The 18,399-nt window shown below is 41.0% G+C and overlaps 1 protein-coding gene across 2 annotated transcripts; it reads left to right on the forward strand.

Moving 5' to 3' along the window:
* Positions 1-5,672: 5,672 nt before the first annotated feature.
* On the forward strand, positions 5,673-15,649 carry etnk2 (ethanolamine kinase 2). 2 transcript variants are annotated; one of them, XM_089010621.1, is made up of 10 exons: positions 5,673-5,883; positions 5,970-6,052; positions 8,112-8,249; positions 8,331-8,452; positions 9,030-9,170; positions 9,923-10,065; positions 11,011-11,094; positions 11,203-11,363; positions 11,469-11,542; positions 12,634-15,649. In XM_089010621.1, the coding sequence occupies exons 2-10, from the start codon at positions 5,996-5,998 to the stop codon at positions 12,704-12,706; spliced, it is 993 nt and encodes a 330-aa protein (XP_088866747.1). In that variant the 5' UTR covers positions 5,673-5,883; positions 5,970-5,995; the 3' UTR covers positions 12,707-15,649. The 2 variants fall into 2 exon arrangements, with proteins under 2 accessions (XP_088866747.1, XP_088866746.1); XM_089010620.1 differs by having other exon boundaries at positions 5,673-6,052.
* Positions 15,650-18,399: the final 2,750 nt, after the last annotated feature.

The following is an 18,399-nucleotide window of genomic DNA, read 5'->3' on the forward strand; positions in this document are numbered from 1 at the left end:
CCTGCTTGCCAAAGGACTCTGCTCTGCACTTTGTGGCCGTAAACTTGTTATGTTCTGGAAAACACACACACATACACACGCACACACACACACACACACACACACACACACACACACGCACACACACACACACACACACACACACACACACACATGCGGCCTGTGATTGGGAATTAGCATCCCTGTAAAAATGTCCTTGTTAAGAAAAACAAGGCGCAGTTGCTCCTATTAATACATCACTGACACTTTACTGGGTGATCAATCATATTTCCCAGTGCTCATGTTACTTGTTTTGCTCCGCTGTGTTCTGATTTTTTTTGCTGCAAGTGCATTTCTTTCTTTTTTTTTTTGCACTCAAAATAAAAATTAATAATAGTATGAACTGGTTGCCAGCCAATCACTGATCATAATGAGAAGAATAAATAAATAAATGGAGTAAATGGAAGATTAATATTAATAACAACATTAATATAAATAATAAAAATTACGAAATTATAATATTATTGATTTATTATTATTATTAATAATAATAAAGAAATAATAATAATTCTCAATAATAATAATAATAATAATACTCACCCAAAGAAAAACTGTGACTATAAAGTGTCCTTGAGAGTTTTGAAAGGTGCTTATAAATGAAATGTATTGTTTATTTATCAGTAATAATAATAATAATAATAATGATAATGATGATGATAGTGGTCCACCTCACAGTGTTGAGGTCATTAGTTTGATGACCTCAACACTGTGAGGTCAAATGCAGCCAGGAGGAGGGTGTATTTGACAAATGGTATTAAATAAAGTCAGCTGGAAAAAAATCTTAAACAACAAAGTCATCAGAACAGAAAGGTCCAAAGTAGCAAAGAAAACCATGAGTAAAACATAACAAGATGAAAAAAACCTGACAAGGTGAAACAAACTATGACCCGACACTGAATGGTCGGGCCGGGAGTCCTTTGATTGCCACTGATTAAAATGACCAACACCTGTGAAATTGCAGGCGCGGCCTGACAGCGCCACCCGCTGGTCGCAAATGGAAACGTTACTGAGAGGGCGAGCTGGGAGATCCTTCGGTGACATGCATCGCACTGAAACCTAATGCTTCTCCTCGATCCCCCTCAGAATGATTGGGACCGGAATCCAGAGTGTCCTCTCCTCATTGGGTCTTCTAAATGTGTAATAACTCTAATTGGTAACCCTTGTTAAGTTGTGTTAATCTGCCCATCATATGCGTCGCCGAAAACATCATCTGCAAGGGAAGAGAAATCCACTTTATGCACTTTATGTGTGTCAACCTCATGCGTAAACCCCAGCGAGTCAATATCTGCTTTCACAACGTCAAGCATCATTTGCGCTTCGACAGCCTTGATTTTAAAGGGGAAGAAGGGAGCCATTTCCACTGCCTATATTCCATCCCACAAAATGGCTTCTTCCACTTGTGCCAGTCTAGGAAAAGAACAAAATCAAGAAAACACCACCCATGTGCGCAGTTAGACGGTGCTTTGGACTAGATCTGCTGAAAATAGGGCCCCATACAATTTTATTCAAAGTTGCTATTTTTTCAGAAACAGATTTTTTATAGACGTTATCCCATAAAAGAAAGGTACCATATTTCCCGGTGCACCAGAATAAAGAATAAAGGTATAAATAAATAAAGGATAAAGGAAGAATAAAGGTGCAATGGTGTTTTTCGAAACATTTTCCACAAATAAGGCGTGCCAGAGTATAAGGTGCACCTTCAAATAAACAGACAAAGATCGAACGACGGACCGTTCGACCGACCGACAGAAAGACCGACAGACCGCCCGACAGACTGACAGATAGAATGACAGAAAGACCGGCAGAAAGACCAGCAGACTGACCGACAGACAGACCGACCGACAGACCAACGAATGAACAAATAAACAGATACATAGATAGACAGACACAGAGACAGACACCAACAGACCAATAGACCGACCGACAGACCGACATACAGACCGACCAACAAACATCAAACAGACATACAGACTGACTGACCTACGGACAGACAGACCGACCGACCAACGAATGAACAAATAAACAGACAGGCAGACTGACCGACCAACCGACACAGACAGACAGACAGACAGACAGACAAGCACAGCTGTGATGTTGATGCCTTCGACATGAACTGTGTTCCCATTTAGCATCCTTTGGAGAAAGCCAAGATCCGGTGACGTCTTTGTGACCCCTCGAGGAGATGTATGTCTGTTTGTCATTAAAGCAAGTCTGTCTGTCAACGTGACCAGATCACATAAATATTATCCCGCCTGGCAGTTGCGTGTGCGCGTCTGTGTGTGTGTTTGTCCGTCATCCTTTTTTGTGCAATCGTGGGTCCTCTGCCAGTACAACTTGTGTCTTATTGTGAAATTAGAGGGACACATGGACGCCTATTGCGGATGGAACAACTTTCATATTTACGGCCCTCCAAAGATATTATTCTTTTTGTTATATGACATTTTCTGAAGGCTTGCGGTGTGTGTTTTTATGATTATTGTTTTTGTTGTGGTTGTTGTCAGAACTACTTTTTGAACTGATTGTGAAGGTGTCCATGTCGATTTCTGACCCTGGTCACAAATGATGCCTGAAATGTGATTGGTTAAATGTTTTATGGACAAAATATAATTAATCGGTCTGTGATTCAGATATTTTTTCGGCCAGCAGAGAAGACCTTGAAGGCCGCGACGGCCCGCCACTGGAATCAGCACACATCTGCCACCATTTATAGTGCTTCTGATCAGCCCTAAACAAATTTCAGATGTTCTAATTCTCTTTTCCAGACATTTTGGACATCACATTTGAGTACACAAGTCACAGTCCGCAATGAGCTTCCAGATGATCATATGAATCTTATTGTTCCAAGTTTGCAAGTCAATCAAAAGAATTTCCGTGGCATGAAATATACTATAGAACACAGTGAAGAGCGTCATTATGATGTGGAGAAAATATGCCACAATGGTGCCAGGATGAATGAACTGGATGTTCCTAAGAAACGGATGAAAAGAGAAAAGAAATGATCATGGAGGTTGCCAAGAGGCTGACAGGGACATGGAAGAGCAGCGGGAATTTTTGGCAAGTACTGGTCCTACTGTTTCGTACATGTTGACAAGATCACATCTCGTAATTGGGGAAGGCTGGCAAGCCGCGAGGCCAGGAAAACATCCACATCCTATCGTGTGGGAAGATCTGTCATACTAGGATGAAACCAAGTTGCAACCTTTTGCTCATTCGATAAGGGATGTTCATTCATTCATTCATTCATTCATTCATTCATTCATTCATTCGTCTTCCGAACTGCTTACTCCTCACTAAGGTTGCAGCTGTCAAACGCTGCCAAAGTCAATGCGGCCAAGGTTTTTGTCATTGTCACTCCAATTCCAGGACCCACAGAATATTAAGTTTTAGGACTACATAAACATTCAACGCAGCGTAAGAAAACTTAGACGCTTTCCTTTCATCAGAAAAGAAAAGTAAATTCCTAAATAATATGGGTCTGGATTTATATGAGCTTGAAATGAGGGCGGTGTGTCCAAAATACAATGCAATCCATCCATATTGATTAATATAGCGCTTTAACAACAGCTGAAGCTGCAACAAAGCGCTAACATGGAAAAAAAAGAAATGCTGCCCCCTTGTGGAAAGAGAAAAACACACTGCCCGGGGTCTGGCTAGCGCTTTATCGGTACCCAAGCACGAAGAAAAAAAACAACCCAAACACATTCAGGAATGGCGCTCTCCGTCATATTTTCAATTCCAAAATAAATTTGGGAATGGTTCAAATCAATGGTTTGGCTTGTTCTCATTTTGTCATATCACAAAAAGCTTGCATTTGAAAGGTTTTTGCCATCTGGAGGTCAAAGCGTTGGTCAGCGCTGTTGACCAAACCTAAACCTCACGATCCAGTTGCTCTTGTGTGACTGACACAGATTCAGCGATGGCATCTTGTTTGGCTTGAACCCAAAGCGCCCTTTTCCGCCGCACACAAAAACACGGCCAAGTATGCCAAGAGTTGTAAGAGGCCACGCGGGAGTAACTTTACTTTCCCAATTACTCTCTTTGCTTTGGAGTCAAGCCAAGTGTCATTCACCTGAAATGTGCACAGAGATGAACTCAAAACACGTGTCATGTGTTCATGTTGTACCCACGTTCGCCAAGAGGTGTGTGAGCATGTCTTTTGTAGCTCAAAAGAAAATGGCAATTTGTGTATACCTGTAAAATTCTTTTCAAGGTTAGTACATTCTAATACAGTGAGACCTCAGTTTACGAACCCCTCGGCTTACGAACGTTACATTTATGACAATTTTACCTTGGCACACGAACAGTTAAAATATATGGGATATTTTAACTGTTTTTTTAATCAATTTTCTCACTATTCTCACACTCTCACACTTTTGTTCAGGCTCCACAAATAACCCGCACATGCCATCTGTACAATTGATGCAAAAAGCGATCAACCCAGCTAAACAGATCACAATTGATGAAGAACTAGGTCAAATTATCACAGAGAAAGCACCTAGAAGGGATCATTCCTCAAGATGGTGAAAGAAGAAGGTTACGTTCCTCATCAAGTGTTTCATGCTGAGGAAACCGGACACTCCATTCCATCACGCCATTAACAACCATCACAAAGGTCAATAAAATTACTTTATTGTACAGTACAGTTTATTTCTTTAATCATAATACTAGAGCACATTTATTATACATAAAATAAGGTTGTGTAGTTTTAAGGCTTAGAAAATAAGAAAGTAGAAAATTATGTTTTATGGGGATCTGGGAACAGATTATTCTCATTTTAATGGTTTCCTATGGGAAATTAATTTTCGGGATAAACACTTTCGCCTTACACACTCTGTCCGGGAACCAATTAAGTTCGTAAGCCAAGGTCCCACTGTACAATATATCTGTACAATACGAGTAAAACGTATAAACTGACAGCTATCTTCTTCTTTTCCTTTGGGCTTTTCCCTTGACGGGGTCGCCACAGCGAATCAGCGTCCTCCATCTTTAGAGCTTTGATTGGCATGTTTGTTTTGGCCAAGCTTTTACGTCGGATGCCCTTCCTGACACAACCCTCTGTATTTATCCGGGCTTGGGACTGGCACAAGAGGACTTAAGTCCCTTTGTGGCTACAGAACAAGCAACTCGCTCAATAAAAGGCTCCCAAACACAAAATGGTCACAGCAACATTCAAAGAAGCCAAAACTATCCTCACCAGTTGATGAGAATGCTCTGATCTTACCGTGAAATTGGCATCTCTTTCCCCATACATCCTAATTGCCACATTAAGATGTCACACTATAAAACTTCTAGTGCAAATAGATTAAGTGCTGTAATAAAAGTCAAAGATTCTGCAACAAAGCATTAGTTTAAATGTATCCACATTTATGCAACCAGCTTAGTGAAGCCCCCAGCCCCACAATAGATTTTTAACTCAATTGAAATGCAGAGTATAACAACTGTATACTAATTGTGAAACATATTTTTAAATGACGAATGAGCATCGAGGCCGAAGAGCATCGAGGTGAAAATTCACCACTCTCAATTCTTCGGGTACCATCGTGTAAACTCGGAAATAATGGGCGTGGCCGGATGTGTCGTCAGAAAGGGCGGTAGAATCGGATGATCCCCGAATGGGGCGGAGACAAGTCGGAGGAAGTGCTAAGAGGCTGCTGACGCCTGACAGTTTTCGGAACCGGTCTCGTGGGTCTTTAGGCACACTATTCTACATTCTCCGCCTTATCCAAAGAATAGGTCACACCCTTGCGCCTCTCAAACATATCCTCAACCAGTCCAACCAGTCGGTTTGCGTTCGAAAGTGACATTTGTATGCTGGCGTTTCCCGAAGGGCCCGGAGATTAACGGGTAATAAAAAAGCCACCGTGGGATGGAAACTCACATCCATGTGCCTGTCGGCTCGCCGGTGATACGAAGGCTTCACCTTTTTGTAGACGAGCACAACGTGACGGAAGGAGCGATGAAGATCATGAAGGAGCTGAGACCGGCGTGGGAGAACAACCGGCTCAGGACGAAGGTACGGTATGTCAACCGCCAAGCTAGCCGTGCGTTGGATGCTAGGCTAAACTTCATTCACAATTCACAGCAGCAGAGTTATGAAAGGAAGAAGTAAAGAAATACAAATTATACATTGTATGCTCAAAAATAAGGCAAGGAATGCAGCGCTATTCAAGACTTAATCATCCTCAAATTACAGTCAATCAAAGTCGAAAGAAATACACTCCCCTCCATATCACCCTTAAAGGACATCCGACATCTCCGGACAAGTTGCGTCCATAATTTGTAAAATGACTTCTACTGAGCGCATTTGACAAAGATTCCACCGCATATAGCTTACCTTTTAAGACTCCCCCTGAATATTCATGAAGTCTGTTTTCGAGTTGATGACTATGCCCTAAGTGACGTTACGGAGGGAACGCCCCTGGCTGAGAAAGCGACACACAATGCATTTTGGGTACCTTTTTTTCGTCTGCAAACACCATGTTGATCACGGAATTAGAAGGAAAACTACATCAATTACGCAATGGTGAATCGTTGCAGTAACACTCATAAAGAAGGTGTAAGTTGACACAAATTCCCAGCAGACAAATAGGCCCATTTCCAACAGAGCTTGTGCGCCGTCGTGTGCATTTTCTGGACGCTACATTTGAGTCCTGACGGCTCGAATTGACACGGAAGGACTTCTTGAATCGATTGCAAACATTTATGCTTTGCTCTTCAGAACTATTTGAATCATATTCATAACTGGATGAGTAACAAGAAAGCATATTCTCAAAAATTGAACTCTCTGAAGCCATTGTTTCTGAAGCAAGGCAGTTTGTGAAGAAGTATCCTGGCGTGACGTCACGAATAAGGGGGCGGGACTTTATGAATTTCCGCAGTTCCAACCTAACTTTGTGGCAGTTTTGAGACACTAAGTCATTTTAATGTGTGTTTTGCATTTGACTAAAAATATCAGCCTGCCTGTTTTGCGTATTTTAGATGATATAAAACATTTTTCTGATGTCAGTTAGGAACCCAAAAAAATGGTGTCAGTTGTCCTTTAAAAAAAAACCTAAAGAGACAAAGGTACGCCACAGATAGATGACAGTCCGGCTGGAATAACCTCCTCACCCAGACGTGAACCTCGGCTGAATGTTTACGTCCGTCTGGTTGCAAAGTTGCTGTCCGTCGACATATTTATTGGTCAATGGTTTTAGCGCTGTATTGTGTGGCAGGTGGACGGGATCAGTCGCCGTCGTAGACAAGGCTGTTTTTGCCAGTGTGTCCACAGTCATAACAAGGATGGCTAGACGTCCACCTTTGTGGTTGGCCATGTACGGAATGTCAGACATGTGCTCGTGAGCGCCCGAGATTTGACATACAGGCCTTGTCCCGTGTTGTGTTGAAATTGCATTTTAGCCAGCTCATATTTTCTGTTTTGGAAAATTTTCCACCCAAATTATGATGTTTATTCTATAAGGATAAACAGGTAACATCCGAGTTAGGACCACGACCACAGCCGGCAACGCGTACTACAATTTTGGCCAGCCAGCATGTCACACACTCACACAGCAACCGACTGCGTGACTACACTCCATACAGTAGTTATAGTGCAGATACCGTCTGGGCAACATCTCCTGTAGTACTGTAGACTCCTTTTTCCCTTTGGCGTCCGCCCGAGTCCGAGCGTGTATGTTGGGCGACCTCTTCTGGCCGTTAGCAGGGACAGCAGGTTCATTTATAAATGAACTGTACAGTAAACAATTTTGGATACATTCCGGGTACATACAGTTATACAGTCATAAAAATACGAAATATAAAATGATAAAAACGCCAGCAAAAAGTAAGTATAACATTTATAAATGAACTGTACAGTAAACAATTTTGGATACATTCCAGGTATAGTTACACAGTCATAAAAATCGATAATATGAAATATAAAATGATAAAAAGAACACTAAGTCGTAATGTTACCGGGACTTGTCATTTGAGTCTTGGCCTTTCCAAACACCGCCCGTGTCCGTTGCTCAAATCACAGGGTACCAAAAGAGCATTTCTTTCTTTTCTTTGTTTTTTTTTTTTTCTTCCTTCAGTTATTCACTGATGGGACAACCAACAAACTGGTGGGCTGCTTTACGGACGATAATCCAGACGATGTGGTCTTGGTGCGTGTTTATGGCAACAAGACGGAGCTAATCGTGGACAGAGACAATGAGCTCAAAAGCTTTCAGGTACGTCTAATCTTCCAGTGTGTCAAAATGCTAACGTGTTCCGCTTCTGAAGGTGGATGTCTTTTCTTGTTGCTCCTCCAGGTGCTACATGCTAACGGTTGCGCTCCTCGTCTTTACTGCACCTTTCAAAATGGCATTTGTTACGAATACATGCAGGGGGATGCTCTTGGGCCACAAGATGTTCGGGATCCTTCTTTACTCAGGTAAACACCCACTTAGAAATATATATACATCGTATTTTCCCGTGTATACGGCGGACTGGAGTATAAGTCGCACAGCGTCATCTTTGGAATAAAACCAAGGCTTTTGGGTGCACCTTATACATCGCAAAATACGGTAATTGTGTCTTATTGTACACAAAATATGCTAATAATATTTACAGTCTTTGCAGTGGGCTGTTAAAGGACAACCGACACCTCTGGACAAGTTGCGTCCATAATTTGTAAAATGACTGCTACTGAGCGCATTTGACAAAGATTCCACCACATATAGCTATATTTTACGTTTTAAGACTCGCGCTGAATATTCAGGAAGTCTTGTTTTCGAGTTGACCACGATGCCCTAAGTGACGTCACAGAGGGAACGCTCCTGACCGAGAAAGCGCCACACAATGCATTTTGGGTACTTTTTTCATCTGAAAACACCGCGTTGATGGCGAAATTAGAAGGAAAACAAAATAAATAACGCGCTGGTGAAACGTTAAAATACACAAAAGGATAAAAGACGACAGAACACTTTAAATCAAAGTATGAATATTTGCACACGTATGTCTTCCCGCAGACTGATTGCCGCAGAAATGGCTCGCGTCCATGCCATTCACGCCCATAACGGTTGCATCCCCAAGCCCAATCTCTGGATTAAGATGCAAAAGTACTTCTCCCTCGTGGCGACGGAGTTCACGGAACAAGCTTCCAACATCAGGTGGGAAGACAACTTCCAAGATTCTTTGAAAGGCTTGAAAAAGTTCATTTCACTCCCAAGTAGAATGTTGTCAATTAGTTTGAACTCATTCACTGGCAATTCAATGGGTCCACTCCAGTGCCAGGGTTTTTGTCATTGTCACTCAAATTCCAGGACCCACAGAATATTGACTTTTCGGACGGCATAACCACCGATGAAAAGGTTTCTTCAGCCGTCATCTGTACTTCTTTGAAGGTGTCGGACGTTTTGCTCCTCATCCGAAAAGCTTTGTCAGAGAACAAAAATTTTGCTGGTAGCTCTGGCCCTTTTTTACTGTACAGTATATCACTGTCTGAAACTCATGATAAAAAGTTAGCGGACACCAGGGCAGACAACTCTGAAAAGTTGCCTGCCCTGCCATAAAGTTGCCTACCCCATTTTTCACTACTTGAAACACAATAAGACGACTAATTGCAAAAAAAAAAAAAAAAACATTGTTCCAAAATATTAAGGATTGGTTTTACTAAGGATGTACCAACCACAAATGCGCTGGTATCATCTCATCAGCATGATTAATTCTACGTGGTAACGATCTAAGAAGTCTGTTGTAAGTACGATCCAAATTGAACCTCACACCACTATGGCGATTTAGTGAAGGGTTTTGCTATTTTACAAAAATAGCTTTTTTTTACTCCCCTTTCAGACCATCTCCACCATATTGGAAGGTTTTGTAGCAATCTTATTCACATTGTGCGCCGTGTCATCCATTTTAGAATCCAGAAGGAGGTGCCAAGCAAGGAGTTGCTGGAGCAGGAGATGCAATGGATGAAGGAGCATCTGTCCACGCTGGGCTCGCCCGTGGTGCTCTGCCACAATGACCTGCTCTGCAAGAATATCATACATAACAGCAAAGACGGTAGCCGTACATTTTCCTATATACCTGCAGCATATTAAGTTTTAGGACGACATAAACATTTGAGAAACCTTAGACTCTCTTCTTTAATCAGAAAAAAAAGTTAATTCCTACGTTATGTGGGTCTGGAGTTATATGAGCTCGAAATGAGGGCAGCAGTCCAAAATGCAATGTAATACATCCATATTGGTTGATATCGCGCTTTAACAACAGCTGAAACTGGAACAAAGCGCTCACATGGAAAGAAGGGAAATGCTTCCCCCTTGCGGAAAAGAAAAAAACATGGCCAGAGGACATGGCCAGCGCTTTATCGGCACCCAAGAGTTAATTCTTAAGTGTTATGGGTCTGGAGTTGTCTGAGCTTGAAATGGGGGTGGCAGTCCAAAATGCATTACAATACATACATATTGGTTTATATAGCGCTTTAACGACAGCTGAAGATAAAACAAAGCGCTAACATTGACAAAAAAAGAAATGCTGCCCCCTTGTGGACGGCAAAAAACATTGCTGGAGGTCAAGCCAGCGCTTTACTGGCACCAAAGCATGAAAAAACATAAACGGTGCTGTATGTCATATTTTTAATTCGGGAATGGCAGTGAATGAGTTAAGGTTAGCTGAAGCTGGAACAAAGCGCTAACGTGGAAGGGCAAACATTGCCAGAGGCCACGGTCAGAGCTTTATCTGCACCCAAGCATGATAAAACAAAATCCGAACAAATTGGGGAATGACGCCCTACGTCATCTGTTCAACTCCCGACTAAATTTGTGAATGGCAGTGAAAGAGTTAATTGTGCAACTGCATTTCTGTCATTTTGAGAGGGAAAAAAATCTTGATGGATGCATTTTCTTTTCAATAAAGGACGGTGGAAAAGAAAGCAGCTTCTTGTTGTTTGCGCTGTGACGCGCCAAACGTCGCGTTGACTTTGCCCTTCCTTGTGTTGTCTTTCAGCTCGCGTCCGATTCATCGACTACGAGTACTCCAGTTACAACTACCAGGCCTTCGACATTGGCAACCACTTCAACGAATTTGCAGGTGCTTTAGCCTTTGACCACATTGTCTCCTCTATTTCGCCATCTTTTTTATGTACAGTGATACGTCAGTTTAAGAAGGCTTTAGCTCACGAACCTTTCGCCTAACTAGGCATGGCGGAACTGGACTACGGCCTGTACCCGAGTCCGGAGATGCAGATGGACTGGCTCCGATTCTACCTGCGAGCTTATAAACATTTCACCAAGAAAACGGAAGAGGTTAGCGCGAAAGAACTGGAGACGCTCTACGTGCAGGTCAACAAGTTTGCTCTGGTAAGGAAACCCAATTGAGTATGAACGCAAGGCTCATCCACTGGCGAAGAAAAGAAAAACAAACCCTGACACCCGACAACGACACTTTATTTTGTCTCTTTGAAGGCTTCTCACTTCTTTTGGGGTTTCTGGGCCCTCATTCAGGCCAAATATTCCTCCATCGACTTTGATTTCCTCCGGTAAGTAAGTGCACGTCTCAGAAAATATTGACATGGTAACGGCCCGATTGGCCGATATTGGGGGGAGCAGAGGACTACTCCCTGCGGCTCCACTGATTGCTTCTATTGTCTTGACTGGCCTGATTGGACAGTAGGGATATATAAATATATAGGGCCGAAACTACCAGTAAGACTTTAGTTTGCTGACGAAGCCTCTTGGATAAGAAGCGAAACGTCCGACACCTTGAAAGAAGTACAAATGACGGCTGAAGAAACCTTTTCATCGACCAACCTGCTGAACTTGCCGGATGGGGTTGAAATTTGTGTCATGCAAAGCGGCACGCGACGGGCTGTCAATTTCATTTGCAATTTCAAAATTGACACAATGTTGTTGACTACCGATGAGGAAAGCTCTTTTCACAATACAGAAACATATTAGCGTGGCAAAAACGTTAGCGGTGAACACTCAGTGGGAAGTCATTTTAATTAATTCACTGCCAGACGAAAAATTGTGTCCGCTCCACTGCCAAGGTTTTTGTCATTCTCACTCGAATTCCAGGACCACAGAATATGCAGTTGTAATAATAATAATAATAATAATAGTAATTAGTCATTATAGTAATAAGTAATAATAGTCATAATAGTAGTAATAATCATAATAGTAGTAATAATAATAATAGGAATAATAATAATAATAATAGTAATACATTTAATTTCTAAGCGCCTTTCAAAACTCTCAAGGACACTTTACAGTCATGGTATAAGAACTTTTTTTTTGTGCGGGTGAGCAGTGGCAGCCATTCGCACCAGCACTCTGCCCGGACGTAACACAGCAGAAAAGTTACGAAAGGGAGATGAAAGGAAAGAAAGGAGTTTAAAAAAAAACAAAATACAGGAGCTGCTGGAAAGGCAGCCACTCTCGCAGCGCCATCTTGAAGTCAAAAAACAAAAACAACAAATAAGATGACAACACAAAGACACAGAGAGTCATTCATTCTTCAGCACTTGCTGTACCCCCTTTGTGACATGAAGCAGTTGTCGATTCGGGAATGGCGCTCCACATGATATTTTCAATTCCTGAATAAATGGAGTGAATGCGTTTTGTGTGGCAGGTACGCCGTGTTGCGCTTCGATCAATACTTCAAGATCAAGCCTGCTGTGATGGCCATGCAGATTCCAGAGTGAGAAGAAAATGGAGGGCGAGTTCTTCTACTCAGGTTGGGGGTGTTTGCAACAATTCATTTTTCTTCTTTGTGACACTTTGCTCTGGAGCAAGTTCCCAAAAAGTTGACTTGATTCCTCCCAAAATGTTTGTCTGATCAACACTGAATGGATTTCTGGCTTGATGGCAGCTCAACCTTTCGCTTCGCTTCGCTTTGCTTTTGCCTTTCATACAATTCACTTTTGACGGGGAACGCGTGCCACTTCGTCGTCAGGGAAGTCGAGAGACGGCGGCATTTGGTCAGGTGCTTTCTCTCCTCCACCAATGAGAATGACACACACCTCATAATTGGCCTCTGGCTTCTGTAGTCACCGTATTTTCTGCACAAGTCGCATCTCAAAGAAAATGTTGTTGTTTTTTTTTTTTTTTCAAAAGCTGACCGTGCGCCTCATCATCCGGTGCGCCTGATGTATGGGAAACGTTTTAAAATGTCATTCGTTGAAAGTGCCCCTTATAATGCGGTGCGCCTGATGTGTGGAAAAGGTTTTAAAATATGTCATTCGTTGAAAGTGCCCCTGATAATGCGGTGCGCCTGATGTATGGAATAGGTTTTTTTTTAATGACATTCGTTATATTCCAGAAAATACGGTAATTTTATGTATTTATTTTTAACGGTGCAGTGTTCCGAATCAGTGCCTCAAGCAACCATTAATAAGTGCTGAAGTGGAACGAGCCACTTTGGAATGTGCATTTGATAAGCGTTGCTTCTTTCTATTGTGTTATCCAATTTTCATCCAATCCGGTGCTTAAATTTTAGCGGAACCTGAATTTGTGGGATTTATTTGGGGACGGATACAATGAGAAAGCTCTTTGGAGAACTTTTGAGCTGTCAACGCAAGTGGAAAAGCAGCGTTTCTTGGAAAGACCAGTTCAGCACCTCAGGTGAAGCAACTGCATTGACAATGACGTTCCAACTTCCAAGGGCTCTGACCATCAACCACTTTTTTTTTGTTTCCCCCCACCACCTTGACTTTTATGGCGGCAGTGAGCCGCTTTGTTGATCTTTCCATCGAAACTTTCCAGACCTCACTCATGGAAAATCACCACCTCCATCACCTGAGCTGAGGAAAAAGTTGCCGCCGGTTGCATCCTCCTCGATTAGCTTTCAGAGCCTTTCCATGGAGACAACTCCTAAAAAAATGCCGTTGACCACCACGAAAAATTCTTTTCTGCTGCAGAAAATATGTCAAGGGACCTCATAATCTTAAAGGACGAGCGACACCATTTTTTTGTTTCCTATCTGACATCAGAAAAACATTTTGTAGCATCTAAAATAGCCAAAACACGCAGACTGATATTTTTGGTCAAATGAAAAACACTAATCAAAATGACTTCAAGTGTCCAAAAACGACTTCAAAATGAAACCAGAAGTGGCCAGTTTCAGAAGGTCCCGCCCCCTTGTTCGTGACGTCACGCCAGGACGTTCTTGCCTTGCTTGAGAATCAAAACAATGGCTTCAAATTCGGAGAATATGCTTTCTTGTTACTCATCCAGTTATGAATATGATTCAAATAGTTCTGAAGAGGAAAGCATACATGTTTGCAATCGATTCAAGGAGTCCTCCCATATGAATTCGAGCCGTCAAGGACAGCATGTTGTGTCCCAGAAAATGCAAATACGTAAAATAGGCTCAGTAGAAGTCATTTGAAGTGATTTTACAAATTATGGACGCAAATTGTCCAGTGGCGTCGGTTGTCCTTTAAACCTCAATCTTGGGCTTGTTTATTCAATATATTGCTTGCCCTTAACTTTTACATCAACTAATGCATTTAACTCATTCACTGCCAAACCATGTGCAAAAAATGTGTCCACTCCGGTACCAGGGTTTTTGTCATTGTCACTCAAATTCCAGAATATTGAGTTTTAGGACTACATAAATAAGGGAAAAAAACGAAAGAAGATAAATATTCAATAATGTGTTGAAACCTTAGACTCTCTTCTTTTCCTCAGAGTTAATTCCCAAGTTATATGGGCCTAGAGTTATACGAGCTTGAAATGGGGGCGACTGTCCAAAATACAACGCAATGCATACATATTGGTTTTAGGTAGCGCTTTAACAACTCTTAAGCTGGAACAAAGCGCTAACATGCAAAAACAATAATTCTGATTGCCAGAGGTCATGGTCATCGCTTTATCTGCACCCAAACAAGAAAACAAAGCAAAAGAATTCGGGAATGGCGCTCGACGTCCTATTTTCAATTCCTGAATCAATGCGTGAATGGCGGTAAATGAGTTAAATTAAGTGTTTGTGGTGGAAAGTCAATCAAGGATGGTTTAAGGTTTTTGCACTCACATCAATGATTGATTAATTCAGTTATAGTTATTTTGGAGTTTCAATGTGGATTTGGTTCTCACACTAACTAGAAAAGCCTGTTGATTTTATTTATTGTTGGGGTCAAACTGTTTCGCATGATTTTGTGTTGTTGTTTTATTTAAGAAGAGACTTTCAGTCAAGTGAAAGTCAAGCAGAAAAGTGAAATGCTGTATCAATGATGAATTTGATTAGTATTATTTATTGAGTGGGAATTACGTTGAAATCATACTGAAAGCCTTGCTTTTCATGCGTTGCAATTCATTTGAGATTTGGATGTGACGCCGTGGGTGGACTCTTGACATGATTGACGAATCACTATCCAGATGATGGATTATTTATTTTTCCTTTCAACTGATTTTTTTTCTAAATACTTTGCCTTGACAGGAAAAAAAGATAAACCCAGTGATGCCTATGTGATACATGGGCTCACTGACTGCTAAAAGATGTACAAAGATGAAGTCTGTAAATATTGTCTTCACAATTACTGTAAATTATTTCTCTGACACGATTGTTGAATTTACAAGATGTATTTAACATTTATTTAAGCGTCTTATTAAAATGGATTCAATATGTTCGTTTTATTGCCTTATAACTTTTGTGCTTTTTTGTTGATTGTCGCCATTTTATATTTTTTTTAATTAAGAATATCGACACTTGAAAAAAAAAATTAAATCGCCGTTTTAGAAGATTACAAATATTTGTAAATCGCCATTTTAACTTAGTAACTTTTATTTGACTTCTAATGCGATCCCTTTCGCCCAGTCACTCTCTCGTCTGGTCCTTGACGCCCCTACTGACGTAATCACCCCGCGACACTAATCTTGCTGTCAACGATTAGACCACAGTTTATAAATATACACAATCAGATTGGATTTTTTTTCGTTGACTTTGTGTTGAGATCGGTCTTTATTTTTGTACTTTATATTTTATTTTTGGAGCACTCCATGTTGAGTATGTTCAGAAGAATACACATTTAAAAAATGATATACGTATTGTATACTTTTTTTTACATTAGTAATTGGTTTTACATCTGATTATACATTATTCTTTTGGTACTAAATTAATTTAAGCAACAAAAAAAACGAGGAACCATTTGGCAGCCGAGAGAGCCCGAATTCCCATCACGAAATAATACGAAAATCAAACACGCGCATGCGCAAAGGGTACACCTTCCTTTCCCGCGTTTTCTGTGACGTGGAAACCCCGTGGTTTGTATCCACCAGTTAAATTCAAACGCTCAACCGACCCCGGAAAAGGAGCAACGCCCGATGACGACAGAACACGGTAGAAAAATGGCAATTTGTTTGGCAAGTTGGATTGAGTTGTGAACTCACTCGATGTTGTGTCACATTTGTGCGTTGCTTTGGTGTATTCTGTTACACCGTTTCGTGTTTAAGCTTTTTATTTTTGACATTGTCGCCTTTTGCTGCTCTTTTCTGCTGTTTGCCTCCGATGCATATCGAACTGTCAGTTTTGGCAGGAAATTGTCATTTTGTGTCCCGCTTGTTGCATTTTATGTCCCGCTTGTTGCATTTTTGTGTCCCGCTTGTTGCATTTTATGTCCCGCTTGTTGCATTTTTGTCTCCCGCTTGTTGCAGTTTGTGTCCCGCTTGTTGCATTTTTGTGTCCCGCTCGTTGCAAAACTGTGCACACAACCAGCAGCGTTTGGTTGGCTGTTCCGATGTGTTTCAAACCGATAAAGCGTTGTTGATATGATACGAAGAAAGCACTGTTTTTCACTTGAACCGCCAACCCTTGGCCTGCCCGGCTTCGCTTGCCATGTTGCCATTTTGTCATTTTGTGTTTGAAATGTCCTACATCGAACGCTAACCGATTTGTTCTGCCCCTACAGAGATTTTCATTGAGTACTTCTTTTTGAGTAGTAGAACGCATTGCGTTGTTCTTGTGCGCATGCGCTTTTAGCAATTTGTTGGTGCACTTTCAAGCATTGTTTGTAATCCCAACGCATTTGTTCTTTTTGACTGCATTTTCTGTGCAGCTCTTTCTCTTGTTTCTATTTATAACTGTATTCTATTTGTGATTGTATTTTATTAATTATAATACCTATGCTTGTCTGTGACTGTAAAGTGTCCTTGAGCGCTTTGAAAGGCGCTTCAAATGAAATGTAGTACAGTGAGACCTCAATTTACAAACACCTTATTTTACAAACTTTTCGTCCTACAAACATTTTGTCATTTTTGTGTTTGAAATGTCCTACATCGAACGCTAACCGATTTGTTCTGCCCCTACAGAGATTTTCATTGAGTACTTCTTTTTGAGTAGTAGAAAGCATTGCGTTGTTCTTGTGCGCATGCGCTTTTAGCAATTCGTTGGTGCACTTTCAAGCATTGTTTGTAATCCCAACGCATTTGTTCTTTTTGACTGCATTTTCTGCGCAGCTCTTTCTCTCGTTTCTATTTATAACTGTATTCTATTTGTGATTGTATTTTATTAATTATAATACCTATGCTTGTCTGTGACTGTAAAGTGTCCTTGAGCGCTTTGAAAGGCGCTTCAAATGAAATCTAGTACAGCGAGACCTCAATTTACAAACACCTTATTTTACAAACTTTTCGTTTTACAAACATTTTGTCATTTTGTGTTTGAAATGTCCTACATCGAACGCTAACCGATTTGTTCTGCCCCTACAGAGATTTTCATTGAGTACTTCTTTTTGAGTAGTAGAACGCATTGCGTTGTTCTTGTGCGCATGCGCTTTTACCAATTTGCCGGTGCACTTTCAAGCGTTGTTTGTAATCCCAACGCATTTGTTCTTTTTGACTGCATTTTCTGTGCAGCTCTTTCTCGTTTCTATTTATAACTGTATTCTATTTGTGATTGTATTTGAATAATTGTAGTACCTATGCTTGTCTGTGACTGTAAAGTGTCCTTGAGCGCTTTGAAAGGCGCTTCAAATGAAATCTAGTACAGTGAGACCTCATTTTACAAACTTTTCGTCTTACAAACATTTTGTCATTTTGTGTTTGAAATGTCCTACATCGAACGCTAACCGATTTGTTCTGCCCCTACAGAGATTTTCATTGAGTAGTAGAACGCATTGCGTTGTTCTTGTGCGCATGCGCTTTTAGCAATTTGTTGGTGCACTTTCAAGCGTTGTTTGTAATCCCAACGCATTTGTTCTTTTTGACTGCATTTTCTGCGCAGCTCTTTCTCTCGTTTCTATTTATAACTGTATTCTATTTGTGATTGTATTTTATTAATTATAATACCTATGCTTGTCTGTGACTGTAAAGTGTCCTTGAGCGCTTTGAAAGGCGCTTAAAATGAAATGTAGTACAGTGAGACCTCAACTTACAAACTCCTTATTTTACAAACTTTTCG

The sequence above is a fragment of the Hippocampus bargibanti genome, linkage group LG12 (genome assembly GCF_051943395.1).
Source record: "Hippocampus bargibanti isolate YZ-2025 linkage group LG12, ASM5194339v1, whole genome shotgun sequence".
Classification (NCBI taxonomy): domain Eukaryota; kingdom Metazoa; phylum Chordata; class Actinopteri; order Syngnathiformes; family Syngnathidae; genus Hippocampus; species Hippocampus bargibanti.

What these genes read in the sequence shown, in the direction of transcription:
- etnk2 (XM_089010620.1), top strand. Translation starts at nt 5,906, where the DNA reads ATGGAAACTCACATCCATGTGCCTGTCGGCTCGCCGGTGATACGAAGG. An exon ending in ACAACCGGCTCAGGACGAAG is followed by an intron (nt 6,053 to 8,111) that starts GTACGGTATGTC and finishes TTCTTCCTTCAG; the next exon opens with TTATTCACTGATGGGACAAC. An exon ending in CATACATAACAGCAAAGACG is followed by an intron (nt 10,066 to 11,010) that starts GTAGCCGTACAT and finishes GTTGTCTTTCAG; the next exon opens with CTCGCGTCCGATTCATCGAC.